At 44.8% G+C, this 19,359-nt stretch overlaps 1 protein-coding gene across 2 annotated transcripts in view; it reads left to right on the top strand.

The window, feature by feature from the left end:
• The window catches only part of LOC147659125 (plexin-A1-like), a 589,684-nt gene extending 581,994 nt beyond the window's left edge, over positions 1 to 7,690 (top strand). For both annotated transcript variants that reach the window (XM_086951953.1, XM_086951952.1), the window contains one exon: positions 116 to 7,690. In XM_086951953.1, the coding sequence (XP_086808079.1) occupies positions 116 to 211 (96 nt within the window). In that variant the 3' untranslated portion in view covers positions 212 to 7,690. The remainder of the gene's footprint in view (positions 1 to 115) is intronic.
• Positions 7,691 to 19,359: the final 11,669 nt, after the last annotated feature.

The following is a 19,359-nucleotide window of genomic DNA, read 5'->3' as shown; positions in this document are numbered from 1 at the left end:
GGCAGCCCACACACCTGGACTTCATTTATTTCTGATGCCACTTTGTTATTGATGCTGTTTGTTCTCCGTTCTGCTCCTCAGTAACTCTTCCCTTTCTTTTTTTCTCAACCCCTAGATTTTAACGGCTTTGGAGAAGGACGAGTCCGCCCGGAGGCAGCGACTGAGGAGTAAACTTGAGCAGGTCATCGACACAATGGCGCTAAGCAGTTGAAGTACCAGCTCTGCCCCTTGGACGGATTTTATTTCTAGCAGTGCATAACTGAGAGAGGACAGCGGGCGATCGGCACAGCCGCAGTATACTCTGCATCCCATGGATCGACTGGACCGCCGCACTCCGACCCGCCCTCAATGGAGTTCATCTCACCTGGGCCTCCAAAACAAATGGGAAAGAAACAAACAAAAGACCTAGTCGGACATTTCAAGGAGTGGCATAGGGGACATTTTGCTGAACACATAGTTGCTAAGATCTCAAATGGAATGCAAAAAACAGAACCACCACCAAGAATGTCAGCGGTGCAACTGGAAGTGTGCGCATTGCAGCAGGGCTGGTTTTCCCCCGTACTCGTGTGACATCACAGCTCACATGACGAAGGCCGGCTGAGACTGCACTGACTTCTAGGATTGTTTTTTTTATTTTTTTCCTTTCCTTTCCCTCCCACCCCCCAGTCTCTTCGATTGCCCATTCTCTCTCTGGCCTCCTGCCACTAGTGTTACTGCTATATTTGCACAATTTACATAAAAATAGAAGTTTTTAAGAAAAATCAAAAAATGAACTTTAACAGGAAAAAAAGAGGACAGGAGAACAAAATGATTAATTTTGAAACAATGAAGCGAACAAACAGAATTCCCACTGTTGGAAAAAAAAGACAAAGTTCCCGAAGTTTTTGCTATTTCATTGAACGTGTCCTGTGCCATGTTTTATTTGAATGTCGTTTAGTGGAGAAAAAAAGAACAAATAATTTTTGTTAGGAAAAATATGCTATTATTTAAATGTTACATGCCTTGCGGCATAAGGGTTACAAGCAAAAACAAAGGAGCTTTTGCAGCATAGGAATGGATAACTGCCTGCTAGACCCCCGAGACGCAAGCGGGGAGACTGAACTAGTTTATGACAAAGTAGCAATTTTTATTTTACATTTTCCATTCCTTTTCAAGAGGGGTACATCATGGATGAAGGCAGCTGCTCCAGCCCCCCTTCGCATACAGTGCCTCCTCTTGATTTCAAATATGAATTATGGTACAGAGGGGAGAGATCCCACAATGCTTTGCACAGCTAGGCACCTACGGTGAAGGGGGTTGGAGGGTCCCATCCTTACAGCAGCAATACAGAAATGGTCCCGGACAGCTCTGGTGTCGCTTGAGATTCTACCAGAGGTCTCAAAAAAGGTTACCTTAATGGCATTGACGTATACTCTCAAGGCTTTTTTTCCTGGTTTTTAGGTCTGAGACATACACATTTGAAGATAATTTTTAGCAATTTATTTCCCCCAAATAAGGGTTAATTTGATATTTTTTTTATGTCCTCTGCTGATCCCTTTAGCAGCAATTATAAATTTTAAGTCATTCCGGCAGGAACACGCAGGACACCCTGCTTTGGACTTTAAACATGGCCGCTGGGTTAACACCATTTTTTTCATAAGTTTTATTCCCATTTTGAAGTGTTGGAGTTTAAAAAATATTGACCTACCAGGTCAGTGCCACCGTAGGGCAAATAATGCAGGGCTATACACAGGGGTTAAGTCCGCGTTGGTACTCCACGGTGTAACCTGGGCCTAACTCAACCAGGTCTTCAGGTGTGCCAAAAAAACATTCAGTTGGTGGGTGTAGGTGTAAAGCAGAATGGTGATCAAACAAAAGATCATGTAAGTGGGGAGAATGGGGCTACTCAAGGTGCAAAACTGCTTTTTATGTTCTTCTATTGTTGGTTCGCATAGGTTTACGATGTACTATGTTGTCCACTCTTTTTCCTTCCGTCCTTCAAGTTAGAAGAAAAGGTGCCCCGTTTCAAGCCATTCACAGCTAAGAAAGCTAGTATAATTGGCCCATTATTATATTAGAAATTGGTTCCCAAATGTAGCTGATCTGCCTGCGTTGGTTTGAAGGAAACAGATAGCTATGGATGTATTTCTCACTGAAGAGTTTAACATTTTAGAGAACAGAGTCCGATTATTTTTCTCTTAATTGCGAATTTTAAAGAACATTCATTGGCGCTGAACTTTTTTTTTACAGAAGTGGTCATTTACAACTAGAGAGAACAACAAAGATCCAAGCCTGATGAGTCCTGACCATATGTTAAAGTATCCATTAACCTCAATGGAGCTCCACTCTGTAGTTATCAGCCTCAAAATCTGGCGCGGGTAGGGGCTTCTTAGATCTGTGTTTTACACTTAGTTTAAATGTCATGAAGGAAACAGAACTGGGAACCACATAACATACATAAATGATGGCGGAGGTTGAAACTCTAAAGTGGAGTTATGCAAACATAGCAAGTTCCCCCTAAAATAATTTAACACTAAATGGGAAATGAAAGCTAATTTGGCAGCCATATGCATTATGAGGTTTAAGTTCAGCCTAGATTTGTGTAAAGGCATGATACTATAATGAATACATCCCTTATCTTAATTTTAAATACATTTTAGAAAATGTTCAAGTATTTTACATTTACAAATCATTTAAAAATCTATAATGTCATCATGGATCCTGGGCCATTCCCTTGATCCTACTGTGTCTCAATTTCCCTACCAAGAACTATTTTTCACAGAGTGTAAACACTACATAACAAGGGAACAGATATGTTTTTGGGACCCTAATGAGATGTCTTGTTAATCCAGAAGAAAATATTGACATCTTATCACAGTTCAAATAATTCTGATAACTTATTAAAAGGATCATCAGTGGTGGCATCTGTGCGCCCTTTCAAGCTGGTTGTAATTTTGTCTTAAATCAGAGGCAAAATCAACACTACCAAAATTACACCTATATTACATATGTAATGGTCTCGCAGATGTGCGTTCCTTGGTAGCTCTTGTACGCATTGCTAGATTTTTACTACAAGGTTTAATGCTTCACACTTGTCAGAGGGTGTGGATGCCAACACTTTTTTTTTTAGTTGTAGCGTAGTGAAGCAAACGTTGTCCCCATGACCGTACCAACAGCAAAGGGTAGTCTTATCCTGACAAGCTTCAGTCTGATTTTAATACCAAAGCACATCTTATAGGCAGATGAGGGTTCCCTCCATTAACCCTTGAAAGGCACAAAAGGTTGGTCTGAGCTCAGATAAATGCAGTACTTTCTGAACTGAAAGAAAGTAGAAACGCCATATATATATTCACAAGCCCTGCCCACACTTGTGCACTGTTTGGCATCAGTGCATTCTTATTGAAGTTGTTCATTAACAAAGTAGCCAATAGAAAGGTGCCAAATACGTGTAGGGTTTATCACTCATGTGAGAGCCGTTCCCAGTTGTGTATTATAAAGAGCTCCACATAGAATGAGTTACGCTCCTTCGCCCCCGTTCCAACTCTGTTTAATGTAATCCTTGATGGCTTTTCCTCCCCTGGGTTTTAGGGGTACGGGGAGGTGAACTGAATTGGGGGCTTTCTGACAGGTGCTGACGTTTTCTGCTGAATGTGAACATTGGGAGATTTCTTGAAAGGCCATTGCCTCTGAAAGGGTATTAGCATGGGTAGAAGGCAGTTGCACATCTGGCCTGTTAAAAAATGGGGGATTTCCCAAGCGGTCAGTGTTACATTACAGACTCTTTCAAAACCCTTATGGCTTTTGAAATGCACAAGCCCGTCAAGGAATCTCTACAGAACAGGCCATGTGTACACCTGTGGAGGATGCAACCAGTCTATTACCCTGTTCTGAATTTCTAGATTAATTGGACACAAGCGTTTAAGCAAAAAATTAAAAAAAGTTTAATTGGTAGCTTTGCTGTTCCACGAGCAAAAAAGTTGAGTGGGAAATGTTAGTGGTTATTTAGCCTTTCCAGTTCTGTACTAAATTAGATTCAATCAGGATTTTTGCCTTACAGCTAGGGCCTTGTTAAAGGGCAGCATCCTACTTTGACGAGTGGTCATGTTTATAAGGGGCACAGATTTTTGTCCTTTTCCCCGAGAGGTGGTGTTCTAGCTCAGTAGATTAATGCTCCTGCGGCAGACCTGTGAGGTCACAGATTCTTCAAATCCAGCATGGCTGGCTCAGTCTTTCATCCACCCAGTGCCAATACAATGAGCCCCATTAACACCTTTTTCAAAAGCTTTGAGGCTTCCTTTAGAGCTGGATGAGAGATTGGGTATTTTAATTGTCCCCAGCTCAAAACTGATAACCTGGGTTAATTCAAGTTGGTTGTTACCCCACAAAGAGCATCAAGCATGCTGGTAAAATCTGCAGTGATGTATTGCTCAATTTCCCTGCACTTATTTTATAAGAAGAAAACCCAGTGGAAATCTTTTTTGACTTGTGTAACAAGCACTTGGGTCAGACACCACTGTTCTAGCTATCACTTTGCGAGCAGCGGTTGTTGAGTGTCCTATCATCTTGCACAAGGGCGTGTTTTGGAGTGTGGTATTTTCACAACAAAATTTTAACAATGTAGATCCAGTCAAAGGTAAAAGATCATTTTATACCCTGGGGTGCGGCCATCATTAGTGCAGTGGCTCGGAGGTGTGAGGGGCCTACTGCATCACATTTAGGGCTCTTTATAATACGCAACTGGGGAACAGATGATTTTTGCTATGCCGCAGTGTAGATCAGAGAAAAATCTATTCATGTATGCAAAATCATAAGCATTACCACACAACCATGGCTACACGTTATAGTGTTGCATTGAGCCTAGTTTTGCAACTTCGCCAGGCACCTGTTCAAAAATTCATAATAAAATTACGTACTTGTATAAGAACATTTATAAAAAGGAGCTTTTCGGTCAGCCCTCTTCATGTATTATCGAAGTGTCATGTACCTTTGCCCTCCATCCCCCACAGCATAAAGCATGGGGCATTGGGTAAGCCCACTTCACCCATTGGCTCTCTTCATTTTAAGTGATGGCATTTTGCTTGTGTACCCACCCAAAGAATGCTGTCTACTTGAGTGCCAGGGTAGGTGGGCCAATCTCTGCCTTCATGTTTGTTTTTATTTTATATTTGTTTTATTTATTTTTTTATGGGTATTTTTTATTTATTTCTTCATATATATGCGCAACACCTATGTAAGGCTGCAACTTTTTGAAGCTTTTTTTTCTTACTTTTGATGCCTACTGCATAGGTTTGCAAAAGGAAAACTGTGGACTCCCCCAGAATAGACCAGTTCCTTGCCAATTCTGATTTAAATAGTCACCATGGCTCCTTCAATTGAGGAATGAGGAAATTATAAACTCCCCTCTCGCCCAACCCACATAGATTTGTGTAAGCCAGGTCAGAACCACCCCCACCCTTCCCCTAAAATATGTAATCATGGTTTTCATGGTGTATTTTTGGAGAAATTGTGTTCTTGTGTTTTGAGGCATAGATTTTCACACAACTCCATGATAGGTGCCAGATTTTGGTAGTGCAGATTCAAAGTCATTTGTTAGAAGCAGTGTGATCTTGAGTAGGGGTGGGCGTAACTCTTCTAATTCAGCGTAATCATGCAGATTTACCTAAGAATTCCGCAAGAAGAGTAATTCTTTATTTAATGCTATTTCTTTGCTCAAAAATCCCCCTTGCATCCAAAATGGACACAAGGATGCATTCTGCACTAAAATAGTGCTAAATGCAACAGAACATGAATAGCAAGCATGAGAATCTCTTGCTGTAGGATTTTCCCCCAACTTACTCCCAGCATTAGCCCTCTTGTCTTAGCACAAAATGCACCCTTGTGTCCAAAATGGACGCAAGGATGAAGTTTGTGCTAAGAAATAGTGCCGAGTGCAGCAGACCACAAATAGTGAGCGCGAGCGACCGCACGCTGAATGTGCTGTTCTGGTAGGGTGTCCCCCCCCCCCCCCCCCTCCCCCCTAAATTATTCCTAATTGCGCAAACAGGAGTAATCATATTAGTATCAAAGAGTAACGCAGAATTGCCAAAATTAGTTCAGCGTAATTGAAATTCCAACCAGGCCTAATTTTGAGCAAATTTCTTACTCATTACGTCTCCTGTTAATAAGTTGGAATTGTGTGGCAGTCAACCAACTTCGAAATGGTGTAATATTTGAAGAGATTAGTGAAATTTTATAGATTTACTCTGGGAATTGATTTTAATTTTAGGTGTGTTCTTGTGCATAATACACCCATTTACCTGCCTGAATTTTTTTTCCATAAAAGTGCACTTTTTTAATTTTTTTATTAGAACACCCCAATTACCCCTAAATAGAGGATAAGCCAGAGTATGTTGATCCTTTGAACTTGAAGCATTAGGCTTTGTTTTAAGTGGAAAAAATGATGGGTTATCACTAACCTCTTATGTCATGCATAGCCTATCCGAGAGAATGTGTTAAAAGGGAAGGGACTCCAATTAGTCTTCAAAACCTCTACCCCATGTCTAACAATCACACTGTGGATACTTTTACACATTAGTAAGTCATGCCTGACCAGAATAGTATGTTTGGCAATCATGAACTTGATTACATTTTTGAAAGGGGTAACAGTTTAGAAATATTTCAGCATTGGCAATTTAATAAAATATTTGTGAGGAGGGCCCGATATTAAATTTTTCACTGGGGAGGTGCAGCAATTCAAAGTTTGAAGACCACTGTCCTAGAACAAGCACATTTAGTAATCTGCCTACTTAGGCTGTACATCTGGCTTTTCCTTGCCACTGAGATTTATTACACAGCACTAATGCTTCTAGCTTCTTCGCACACCTGCGTTGCTGCCCACTGCCATTACTGTGAATGTCCTAAGCCCCATACCCACCCTTGGCAGTGCCACTCGTGACTCGTAACGATTCTTGGCATTTCAGCCCCTTCACCTCGGTCTGCTTTACCCCCTTGGTTGCAGGCGTCCATTTCCGAAAAAAAAAAAACTAGGTGTTGCTGGGTGGCACAAAGACAAGACAATCTGGTTCTGCTGGGAAGGAGGGTCATAGTTAGACATTTCAGTCTACACTTAGCAGGGTAAGATTTTAACGGGAAGAAATAACGGAAAACCTACATTTGTTGGCCACACACATTTCACTAAAAACATGTCACAAAGGCAGCGTTGATACCGGTTTGAGAGGTGAATGCCAAAGCTACGAACACCGGAGGGAAGATTGTTCTGCCGGTGCCCAACACTTCATTCATGTGTACGTTGCCATCCGCTTTTTCTTTCTGTATCAAGACGAAATGTAATGCAAAAGGCGAAAAGGCGTCTCCTGCCCAAGACGTTTTCTATGTCGATGCCTTGCTGTAAGGGCAGAGAGACCGGAGGCGGCTGGGCAGGATGGAGGAGGTTGTACTGAAATTAGTTCCTTTTTCTTTCGACGTATCAAAGACATGTCACAAGTTACAAGAAGGTAGAGAACAGTAACCGAGTAAGTCAAAGAGTGCTGAGACGTTCCTTCTGTGATTGTTTCAAACTTGAAGCATCGGCGCCAGTTTGGCCGTTCTGCGATCAATTGTGTAAATATCCTGCTATTTCCTATTTTAATGTTCCTCAGATTTAGTACTTGTAAATAAAAGAAAAAAACACAAACTGCGCATCAGGAAGAGATTAAACATTTTTGCTAAATAATGCCTGCCTGTCCTGTTGTCTGATTTTTTTTTTAAACTCTGAGATTTGTTTGACCAAGTCAAAATGTTGGGTCCCACTGTCATATTAGTGTGTGCTTCATGGCCGGTGGGTGACCCCCGCCCGCCTTCCTGAGTCGATCACCTGGCAGGAAGTCTTCTCTGCTGCATGAGGTTGACTTAGTGCTGCAAGTCTGCGTCCCTCCTCAAGGCGGCCATTTTATCAGCGAGTCTGCGCCCTCCCTGAGACCGCCATGTTGTAGCCGTTCATTGTTTTCCCAAGATCACCATATCAGTAGACGGCCACACACTATGAAATTAAATATGAAACACTATCACTAGCCATTTTGGGGGGAGCGGATACTCTGGCCCACGTATCTGTCCAACCTTGTGCAATGGTTCTGGAAGACTGCATTGTTGGGTTGAACATGCATATTGGCTCAACATCATGTTCAGAGGTCTAGAAGACGCCATTCTGTAGAGACATTGTGGTAGGTACCTAGCGGGTGGTCTGCACTCGCCCACCATTCAACACCACCATACAATGAAGGCGTATTCAGAGCAGCTGAAGAGTGCTTCATTTCACTCCCATCAAACCATCATGGCGCGTTCTAGGCAACGGAACCAGGGGAGCGTGCCCACATGCCTCTCAGCCCGCGTCCACAATCCACCACTGCGCCACACAATGCAAGGGTGGAGCATCCTGTTCAAGCAGGGAAAAAATAAACCAAAGGTCTTGATTGAGAAAGAACCCATAGGCTTCTCTTACACAAGACCCACTGGTTTAAGTCTTTTGTTTAAAGTATGTGTAATAGCTTTTAGACTGCACAAAGAGAGAGTGAATGTGCTCTTTGTTAAGGTGTCTTTCCAGGCCGCTATGCTGAATTGTTTGACAGGCGTTCTTGGCAATTATGTGCGGAGTTCTGTCAATTGTGTGATCAGCTGTATGACCGGAGCTGCTGGTACAGAGTTAGCAAGTTTTCTGCTTAAATAAATCCATAGTACACCGCAGCATGAATAGCATGCATCCATGGTCAGCTGTGTGTGGTCAGATGTGCAGCCATTGGGCTTGCACTTCTGTTTTAATCTTTAGTTTTAAAGCCCAAGTTTTGTAAAATGTAGAGTTCTTTCTGATTGATGCTTCTACCTGCAGATTTCTCACTTCTTGAATCTCCTATAGGTGCCACACTACAGCAGGATAAGTTGAATTGGCTCTCCTTTGTGATAGGTGGTGCCACCGTTCCAACTTGGCTCCAGTACCCTCCCCAGACAGGGCATTAAGATGCTATATATATATATATATATATATATATATATATATCCATCACCATCCCAGCAAGCTCACGTCGGTTCCTTTTTCCGCTCCCTTCAATGCGGATCCCTAGTTGCTCTCTTTAAAATATTTCCCCAGCAAAATTGCCGTTTTGCAGTGTGTTGACAGAATGTTTCTTCTGTGTATTTCAGAGTTTAAACCAGGGCCGGCTTTAGGGCAGTGCGACAGGTGTGGCCTCACTAGGTGCTGACCTGTGGAGGGGGGCGCTGACCTCAGAGGGCCTCTGTGTTTAGTAATAACCTATGACTGGAGAGGTGTGGGGTTATTTTGCCTGGTGGTTGTGAGAGAATCCAAGGAGGTGGTCATGGGGTGTCGGGGTGCTAAAAATGACTGTTGTGCCAGGTGCCACCAGCGCTAAAGCCGGCCCGGGTTTCAACCGTATCATTCAAACCACGAACCGATGTCCCTCTTGGAACCTCTTAGCAGACAGCCAATGCACCAGAGACAGATGCTAAGAAAGCAAAAAGAAAGGAAAAAATTAAATGATGATAAATATTATTTTATTTGGTCCTTCTGCAGCAGATTGCGTGAGGAGGCGGGGCTGAAGAGCAGGGGAGGAGTGGTACATCCCTCCTAAGTGTACAATGACTGTGTGGTCGGCTCTATCGGGCCGCTAAACCAGTCATGCACACTTTCCCCCTTCTCCGTACAGGCATTACAGCCTGCATGGAGAACATGGCCACCCTTACAGCCCCAGGCTGAGCGCCGTGTCACAGCGTTCAGACCAATCACAACATTGTATTGCAGCATTGTGATTGGGAGCCCTGGTGCTTCCTGCTTCCTGTTTCTTGCAAGAAGCCAGGAAGAGGACGCAGGAGAGGTGATGGCCGGCCGGGAGGTAAGTGAATTTTTTTCTTTTTCTGATTTTCCCCCCCCCCTCCACCCTTTCTGCCCCTCCCAACCCACTGTGACTGCTCTGGTGCTTGGGGCCCTTCGTACAACTCCAACCCTTGTGAAAAGTATAGCCGCAAGCATGCAAAGGCCATTGAGGAGCAGGAGGCAAAGCTCTTCTTGGCACAGGCCCACAGTGAATGCTGAGCATGTCACCTCCCCATGTCCCACTCCAGATCTCACTTCAACTTGTTTTTAACAAGTAAGCCTTCGAAGTAGGCTGCTTACGAGGATAAATCGTCACAAAAGAAACACTGAAACAGGAATTCTTCTGCATCTCAATGTTCATCCCGTTTGAGAAGGTGTTTCAGTGAGAGGTGAGGCGCAGCGGCCAGAGCGGCTGACTCTGGAGCGCAGGGCTCACGGTTCGATCCCCAGTAGCAGCTCAGCTCCGCATCATGTGACTCTGTGCAATAGCTCACTTAATCTCTCTGATGGCCCCCAGCGCCTTGAAACCGTAAGGGGTGATATGTTTGCAGCAGCATTGCTCCCAGACTCTGCCCTCAACTTTTGTCTTTGGAGATTGTACAAGTGGAGATGCAGCTAGCCCTGGGTCCTGTAGCTGTCCTACTCCCAATCTGGAGTACCTGGCACTAACCCTGCTCAGATCACAGCTTTCATTCAAGATAGTCTTGACCATCGAGACTGTTTTGGGACCCTCTGGCCCTGAGGAGCTGCTGGTACCACTTGCGCCTGCGATGTTGCCAATTGCTCCGCCTCCCTCGGCAAATGCCGTCTTACCCTCAACACCTCTGGTGACTTGGGATCAGTTACAAAATTGGATCAACTCTCAGAAGACAAAGGTCGTTCCAATCCGGTCAACACAAAAGGCACAGCAGGTGATTGAGTAATAATCTCCCCTGACACCCTTGCCTGATAATAATAATAATGTAATTTGTAGAGTGTGTAGTTACTTCTAATGAAGTATCCCGGCGTGGGGGGTCTAGCTCCCTGTGATCAGAGAAATACGGCAGAATCAGGCTTATCTGAACAGCCAATTTTTCGTTTTTTTTAATGAATTGGCGATTCCGGCTTTGCCCGTCTTAGTTGGAGATGGAGGGAGTTCTACAGCTCTTAGATGCTAAAAAACTGAAAGAGCAGCCCCCAATGTAAGCTCTCCTTTCAGTGGTGATGCAAGCCAGCAGAGCCCCTGCAAATCTAAGGTTCCTTGCAGGACAATAGGGCTTGAGGACTGGCTGCTAATAGGGGGGACCTTTGGTCACAAAGACCCTGTAGCAATAGCACCGTGCTTTAAAAGAGCCGCTACTTCAGTGGTAGCCAGCGTCGTTTTGAGAGCGCAGACCCCATGGCGGCCTGTCTAGGTAGGTTTAGCAGCAGACGGGCTGCAACGTTCTGCACACGCTCAAGTCTCATCAGCCGGGATTGTGAAACTCCTAGGTACAGGACATTGCAGTAATCTTGCCTGGATGTAACCAATGCCTGGAATACGGTTTTCCTGGCATATTCAGTCAGGAGGCAAATACTTTTTTGTTGAGTATTTAAAATACTGAAACATTTGCCTGCCAAAGCCATATTCTGGCTTTTAAAGGCAAGCTTTGCATCAACAAAATACCTAGGTTCTTGGCTTAGGGGAAGGGGAATGTCCGAGCGAGTCTGGCCACCAAGCAGAGGACCAGATTGAAGGATGGTTCCGTAGGATGAGGCCCTCGGTTTTCCTAGCATTTAATTTGAGGCAATTGAGATCAGTCAAGTGACCGACCTCCGACAGAGTTCCTCAGTGAGGCAGCCATGATGACTTCGTTCTGTGACAGGGTGACAATCAGCTGAGTATCATTGTTGTACAATATGATGTTAACTCCATCCATGCTCATGACGAGCTCAGCTCGTCATGAGGCACGGTGCTCCGGTGCTCATGACGAGCTGAGCTCGTCATGAGCTGTGGAACGCTCACACACGAGTATAATTCCCCTGCTGTGCTGTGCGTTCCACGGGAACGGGTGTAGTCATGACGAGCTCAGTTCGTCATGAGCACACTAGCACTGTGCCTCATGACGAGCTGAGCTCGTCATGAGCACGGGGGTTAGAACTGTGCTGCTCGATGTCAGCCAGGAGGTGCATTTACAGATTGAATAGAAGAGCCCTGAGGCACCTCCTGGTATCAGCAGAAAAGCCTGAGAGTGGAAAGATTTTGCTACACCTGAAACGTGCGTTCTGGCAAAAAGGAGGTGAACCCTTTCAAGGCCTTATAGGCAACACCTCAGCTCCACAGACGTTCCCCTAAACATATTTGTGATACGGTGTTGAAAGCCACACTCAGTTCCATCATCAGCAGTGCTGCAGTGTCACCGCTGTCAAGAAATTGCAGTTTGTCATCTCAAGGAGATATTTTGCTCGGATTAGGACCACATAAAATGCCAAACATAGTCTACCATATGATGAGGATGAGGACGACAGGAGGGAGGGAGTCCATCTTTTGCCACTTTATAATAATAATAATAATAAAGTAGGTTTATAAAGCGCATGGTGACGCCATCTCGGCGTGTCCCCGTGCTGTGGAGAAGAGAAGAAGCGTGACAGGTGGACTCTAAGCTATAGATTATATAGGTGAGTTTTTAGAAGTTTTCTGAACTTAGCTTCTGTTTCTACTAGCCTAAGGCTAACAGGGAGTTGGTTCCACTTATTTGCTGCTAGCACTCTGAATGAGCGGCCTCCCAGTTTAGCTTTTTTTATACGGGGAATTCTGAGTAGGCCTGTTCCCTTAGAGCGGAGTGCTCTATTTGGCTCATAAGTATGGACAAGGTCCTGCAGATACTGTGGAGCCTTGTGCCATATAATCCTGTGGCACATTAAGAGTGCTTTGAACAGGATCCTTTTCTTAATAGGCAGCCAATGTAGAGCAGCAAGAGTGGGTTTAGATGCTGCTCTTTTGGGGAGTTTTAGGACCAAGCGTGCTGCTGTATTTTGGAGTACCTGCAGACGCCTCAAGTTTTTTTCGGTGGTTCCTAGGAATAAAGCATTGCCATAATCTATACAGGATGTTACCAGAGCTTGGGTCATGGTTCGTCTAGCCTCCAAGGAGAGTAGATCCAGGGTGCGATTGAGAGTTTTTAGTACCCCAAAGCATTTTCCCACTAGTCTGTGAATGTGGCCATCATAGGATAATTTGGGATCAATCCAGATGCCCAGATTCTTTGCCTCTTTACAGGGGGTAGGCATCGGACCAAGGCAAGTTGGCCACCAGTCCACCGTCCAGCTTGAGTCCTTTCCTCCAATTACCAGTACCTTTGTCTTGGAGCCGTTAAGCTTCAGGCAGTGTAGGTTCATCCATCCTGCTAGGTCCTGCATGCAGGCCTTGAAGTTAGCTGCTGCAATGGTTGGGGTTTGGGACAGGGAGATTAGCAGTTGGGTGTCGTCGGCGTATGAAACTAATTCTACACCGTACGATTGCACCACATCCGCTAGAGGGGCCATGTATAAGTTGAACAAGGTGGAGCTCAGGGCAGAGCTCTGAGGCACCCCTTGTTCTAAGGCTATGCTATCCGATGCAAAAGAGCCCCGCTGGACCTGAAAACTACGATCTGTAAGAAACGCTTTCAGCCAGCCCAGCGCAGATTCAGTAACACCAGCTTTGTTTAGACACTGTAGCAAGATGGAATGTGCTACAGTGTCAAACGCAGCGCTGAGGTCCAGCATGATCAGAGCCATGGTGTGTCCGGCATCTGCCCCTTGACGCAGGGTCCCAGTCGCTTTCAGGAGGGCAGTCTCCGTAGAGTAGCCTGGCCGAAAGCCAGACTGAGAGGCGTGAAGGAGGTTGTTCTTTTCCAGATGAGACATTAACTGGCTGTTAGCCACTTTCTCCACTACTTTGGCTAAATAAGGTAACAGGGAGATTGGTCTAAGGTTTTCAAGAGTTTCGTGGCTAACATTCGGTTTCTTTTTGATAGGGAGAACAATTGCTTTTTTCCAATCCTCCGGGAGTTTGGCGGAGGCAAAGGAGACCTGGAGCACATGCCTAAAATACGGCTCCAGTACCATGAGGCTCTCTCCCAGCACCCTAGGTGGAGCTGGGTCCCGAGGGGAGCCAGATTTGATACTTTTACATATGGTTTTTAAAGTCTCTGGAGGGGGTACCGTGAAGCATTGTAGACATACCTTCACAGAGCTTACTCCTACTCTTTCTACAAAATCACGTCCAGATGTCGTGTTACCAGAGAAAGTAGCATAAATATCTCTTATCTTTCCTGAGAAGTAGTTTGCTATTTTAATACATGCTTCAACTGAGTCGTTTTGAGAAGTGTTGTCATTAGCTACCACTGAAATCTTGAAAATTTTGAAAAGCTCCTTAGAGGAGTTTTCAGCTTCCCCAATACGGGCTTTGTAGTGCATGGCCTTAGTAGTTCGTAGTTTAGTGTGGTATTCCCTTTGTGCCTTCTTATAGTTAGTTTTAATTAGAGGACAGAAGTCCAAGCGCCATCGCTGTTCTAATTTTTTGCAAATAGATTTCGCGGCTTGTAATTCGGGTGTGAACCACGGGGCGGTTTTCTTTCTAGTGTTAACTCTCTTGGCAATGCATAGCGGGGCAGTAGTGTCTAAGGCGTTTAAAATGCGCTCCTCTAGCTTGCTGTTAGCGCTTTCGCAGTCCGCACCCCCTGGCTGATCCCCCTAACTCTAGTAGCTTGTTAAAGGTATCTTGTGCGAAGTTTTTCCATTTTCGACGTGGGTAGCAGTTATTATTGTCCTTGTTAGTCTCAGGCTCTGGTATAAGCATGTAAAAAGGAATTAAGAAGTGGTCTGACCACGGTACCGGTGAGGGCTCCTGTACTCTCACTCCGTTCCAGTTTCCAAAGACAGGGTCTAAGAGGTGACCATGTCTATGGGTCGGGGAACTATTTTTTAGGTCCAATTGTAAGGACTGTAGCTCTTGCCTGATGTCATTTGCCTCTTTAGCTAGTGGGTCTTCAAGATGGACGTTCATGTCTCCTAATATCAGAATTCTGCTCTTCCTTATAGCTAAGTGAGCAGCCGCTTCCACTAGGCTAGTAGTAATGTCATAGAGCCTGCCTGGGGGTCTATAGACAAGAATACCTGATATAGAGTGTTGAGGTCCAAGCTTGATTGTAAAAAGACCCGCCTCACAGTTGTCAATCTGCAGGGCAGATAAAGAGCATTCCAGCGGAGCTTTGATAGCGATTGCAATCCCTCCGCCCCTCCCCTCAATCCTGTCTAATCTAGAGAGTGAATAGCCAGGTGGCATGGCTTCTATAATTTCAGGGTCGGAGTGTTCCCCTAGCCAAGTTTCTGTTAAGAAGAGTACATCCAGTTCTTCATCTTCAAGGAGGTCCCGGATCTGATTGCTATGCTTGCTAAGTGATCTACAATTTAGCAGTCCTCCTTGTACCCTCCCTTTGTCCGAGTCACTAGTAGGTTCACTAGAGTTTTTGAAGGGGCACATGGAGCAGTTTCTGAGAGATGTCGCCTCCATAATATGCCAACAGGGTGCCTTAATCGAAGGGCATAGATCTAGCAATACCTGTCTTCCATATTGTATGCGAGTGGACCCGGAACGGCCAGGGGTCGTGGCCCCGGGCGGCTCGGCCTCTGTCATAGATGTGGTTGCCTATTTGGTCCTGCAGAATGCCGCTGGCCGGGTACTTCCCCCTGAGGTGGGGTACAGTGCACTTGAGGGCGTTTCGGGCAATTTTGCTCAATTCTGCTGAAGTTCTTGAATTTCCTGCACTGGTGTAGGAAAACAAAGCTAACTTTGTCCTGGAAGTACTGCTGCATGCCTCCATGATTGTGGAGCCCTTCTTTCCAGTGACGCGGCTGATTCAACCCTGGAGCACTTCAAGCAGGGTTGTGTCATGACCCGCTCTTCGAGACTGGCTTACCCTGTGTGCAAATTTTGCCAGCTAGACCGCAAGTTCAGAAGATATTTCAGTTGCTTGCCTATTCGACAACGCCAGCCTCCAAAGCCTGCGCAACAGCCCAACACGTTTTATCACCGCTATAGTGGGCATGTTGGCTCAAAAGTTCATTGAGAGCACCAACACCTTTGTCCTTCGCACTAGCCCTTCCTTCAAAACTAATTCACAAGAAACAGGGATTACTAATCTACTGTTTTAACTCTAATATTGGGGTCTGCAGTAGCATGCTGTTCGACGCATAGTGCTTCAACGCTTCATCAGGTATCGGAAAGTGCTGCATAACTACAAAATTTCTAATACATAAAAAGGCTTGTGATGCCTACCAACCCGTTGCACACAGCACGGTTTGTGTAAGGGTGAACTGCAGTGATCCATGAGGTGCTATTATTTTTCCTTCCCTAGTTCTCAGAATGTTTCATGGTGTGATGACACCATACAGGTCAGCGGAGTCTGAGGTGTTTTTTGGAAATAGTGTGGTAGGCTTGTATTGCCGTCGGGTTGATGCCTTGATTATGCTTGTGTGACCATCTGGTTCCTGCTCAGGTTTAAGAATGCAAGCACTGAGATTACCTTTTGTGTTGTTCTCTTTCCCAGTAGCCAGCAGGACTCTACCTCTTGCCAAGCCCAGTGGCCAGGAGGAGATGATAAGCCCCTTGTACTGAGGGGCTTATCACTTGTCATTTGTATGAAGATCCTAGCTCCGCCAATTTAGCCTGATGTAGAACAACCTTACTTCAAAGTTAGTGGGTAGGGGGCGTGGCTTGAGCGCCGCAAAAGATGGCGGCTTGACTGCGGAGCTCCGGGCATCGAGCGCCGACACCAGCGGCTCTCTCCTTTTCTGCTGCACCATTCTGGACGCCGATTGCATTTTCATACGTCGGAGCATGAGGTGAGCAGACTGATACCGCCTGCGACCCTCTACTCCGTTTGAATGCATTTTCTCCGTGACTGACGCGGCGCGCTTCCCAGCGGCCGCCATTTTCTTTCAACTCTGCCGCGTCTCCGAACCCTGTCAGCGGAGAACCTGCGCCACGGTGCGGTGATTTCCAGGTGAAACGCGCTTAATGCAGCAATGATGAAACACGCAATGTTCCTATTCCTCATTGGCTGATTCTTCCTGTTGGCGCTTTTTCAGCCTTTGGTACCTCCTTTTCCTCAAGCTTTCTTCACGCTAATGTTGTTTTCAAGCTGTTTTCATCATTTGGACGCCGCTCTTCATTGAAATTTACCGAACAGGATACCATTTGTTTCTGGCTACCCTCAATAATTTCTATCTGTTCCTACACATGATGCAGACGGTTTCCCTTCTCATGTTCACCATATGCAGTGTAATTCCAGCTATGTGTGCACCTCTATTTTATTGATGGCTTTTGTGTGACGCATTTTTCTTTCATTTGCATACACGGTCCTGACATCACTGTGTTGAGCTCTACCTTCCACAACACTGCTATTTTGTCAGTTTGAGGGGCACCGTCTTCACACAACTTATATCTACGGAGTCTACAGGTACATTATTATTATTTATCTCCCATACCATATATGGGGAAACTGCGCACTCTCAAGCTCACGGCTTCCAAAACCAAACTGCCTCTTTCCTCTGACTCTGACTCAACGTCGCACGCCATGGAGGACACTATCCCTTCTAAAGCGGATATCACTCGTGGGGCAATACCTAAGGCTACTGTCACCAGTAAACTTCCACAACCTGGCTCCACGAAACGTCACAAGAAAGATCCTCCATCTCCAGGTTCTGAGACACCTTCCGCATCCATGGATCTCATTCTTGAAGAACTCCGAGCACTTAAACCCTTTATGGCTGAAACTACTAAAACACTGCAATTTCTTCATGATAAATGGTCCACTCTCGAATCCAGAGTCCTGTTAGTGGAACAATCAACGGAGGCTCTACAATCTTCTTGTTCTAGAATTTCTACATTGGAGAAGGATGTCTCTCTCTTAAGACGACAGACAGAAGAGTTGGAAAATAGAAATCGTCGCAATAACCTACGCCTTTATAATCTTCCAGAGCTCACAGAAGGGTCCAATCCAACCTCCTTCTTCCAAACCTTTTTACCGAAAATTCTAGATCTTCCATCTTCTGTCACTCTTAACATTCAACGTGCTCATAGACTGGGTCCGAGAGTTTCCTCCAAACCACGCGGAGTCATCATGCTTTTCCTACAATATACCGATTTACTTCAGGTACTTTCGGCAGCCAAAGCAAAGAAACAGATTATCTGGGAAGGCCACCGTCTGTATCTATCTCAAGATGTAGCCAAAGTGACAGCTGACCGAAGGAAACAATTTCTTGATCTACGACCACGACTGCGAGACCTTGGTGCCAGATTCGGTCTCCTACATCCTTGCCTCTTCAAGGTTACGTATAAAGAAAAGACAACGACTTTTGAAGATCCACGAGTCCTTGAAGAATTCCTCCGTCACCATGAAACCATCAACATGGACACTGCCAGACCAGTTTAATAATTCATGTGTTTTCCTGATTGATTAAGTATTTATCCTTTTGTTTCCCTACTGTGCCTAGTATCGACTTCCCTTATCCTACTGTTCGCACATATCCCTTGTTTATTTTGTTATACTGTTGCGTAGTTCCTACATTTGGCGTTCTTATGTACTCCTAACTTCTCTTCTCCTTTTTTGTCTCATCACAGATTCTCTCCTTCTGTTCCCCATCCCGGTGTAGTTTTTTGCTCCCTACAATTGATCCTAAGCTGGTTCCTCCGGTGTTCGATGACGTGAGTTTCTGTTGTTGATGTCGTCCTCTTCTGGCGTCGTCACCCCCCAGTTCTCATTTGTATTTGTTGTTATGTCTCTTCTCTTGCTTTGTTCTCTTATCTTCTTTTATACTCTTTTCTCTCTCTCATATTTTTCTTACTCTCACCTTTTCTCTCTATCTCTCTCATACGTCTGTTCTTGCAATCTTACTACTTCTCTCAACACTTCTCAACTACCTTTTTATTTCACCTTATCTTTTCTTTTATATCATTCTCCTGCTAATGTACATTCCGAGTAGTCACCTGGAATGTTAAGGGGTTAAATAACCCCATTAAACGTCAACGAGTTTTAACGCATTTAACCAGAGTTAAAGCAGATGTGGCCCTCCTTCAAGAATCCCACCTTACGGATTCAGAGGCTACTAAACTTAAACGATGTTGGGTGGGTCATGTTTTCTATTCACCTGCTGTAGGTAAGAAAAATGGTACAGTTATACTCTGTCATAAAAAGTTAAATGTTTCAATTGTATCTCAAGAATGCGACGATGATGGTCGTTGGGTAATTGTTAATCTTCTTATAGATAAAATACCTCTAGTTATTTTCAATGTTTATGCCCCAACTGGTGTTGATAAACTGTTCTGGCCTGCTATTTCGGACAAACTTGTTACCCTCAATGACCAATACGTTATTCTTGGCGGTGACTGTAACCAAGTTTATGACCCCTTTATTGATAGAAATTCAAAAGTTAAATTTGTTCCTTCCAAGATGCACACCCAGTTTATCTCCTCTATACAGAATAATGCATTAGTTGACATTTGGAGGCTTTGTCAC

The sequence above is a fragment of the Lissotriton vulgaris genome, unplaced genomic scaffold (assembly GCF_964263255.1).
Source record: "Lissotriton vulgaris unplaced genomic scaffold, aLisVul1.2 SCAFFOLD_442, whole genome shotgun sequence".
In the NCBI taxonomy this organism is placed as follows: Eukaryota; Metazoa; Chordata; class Amphibia; order Caudata; family Salamandridae; genus Lissotriton; species Lissotriton vulgaris.
Note: the sequence above shows the minus strand (reverse complement) of the source record. Positions and strands in the feature narration are given on the sequence as shown.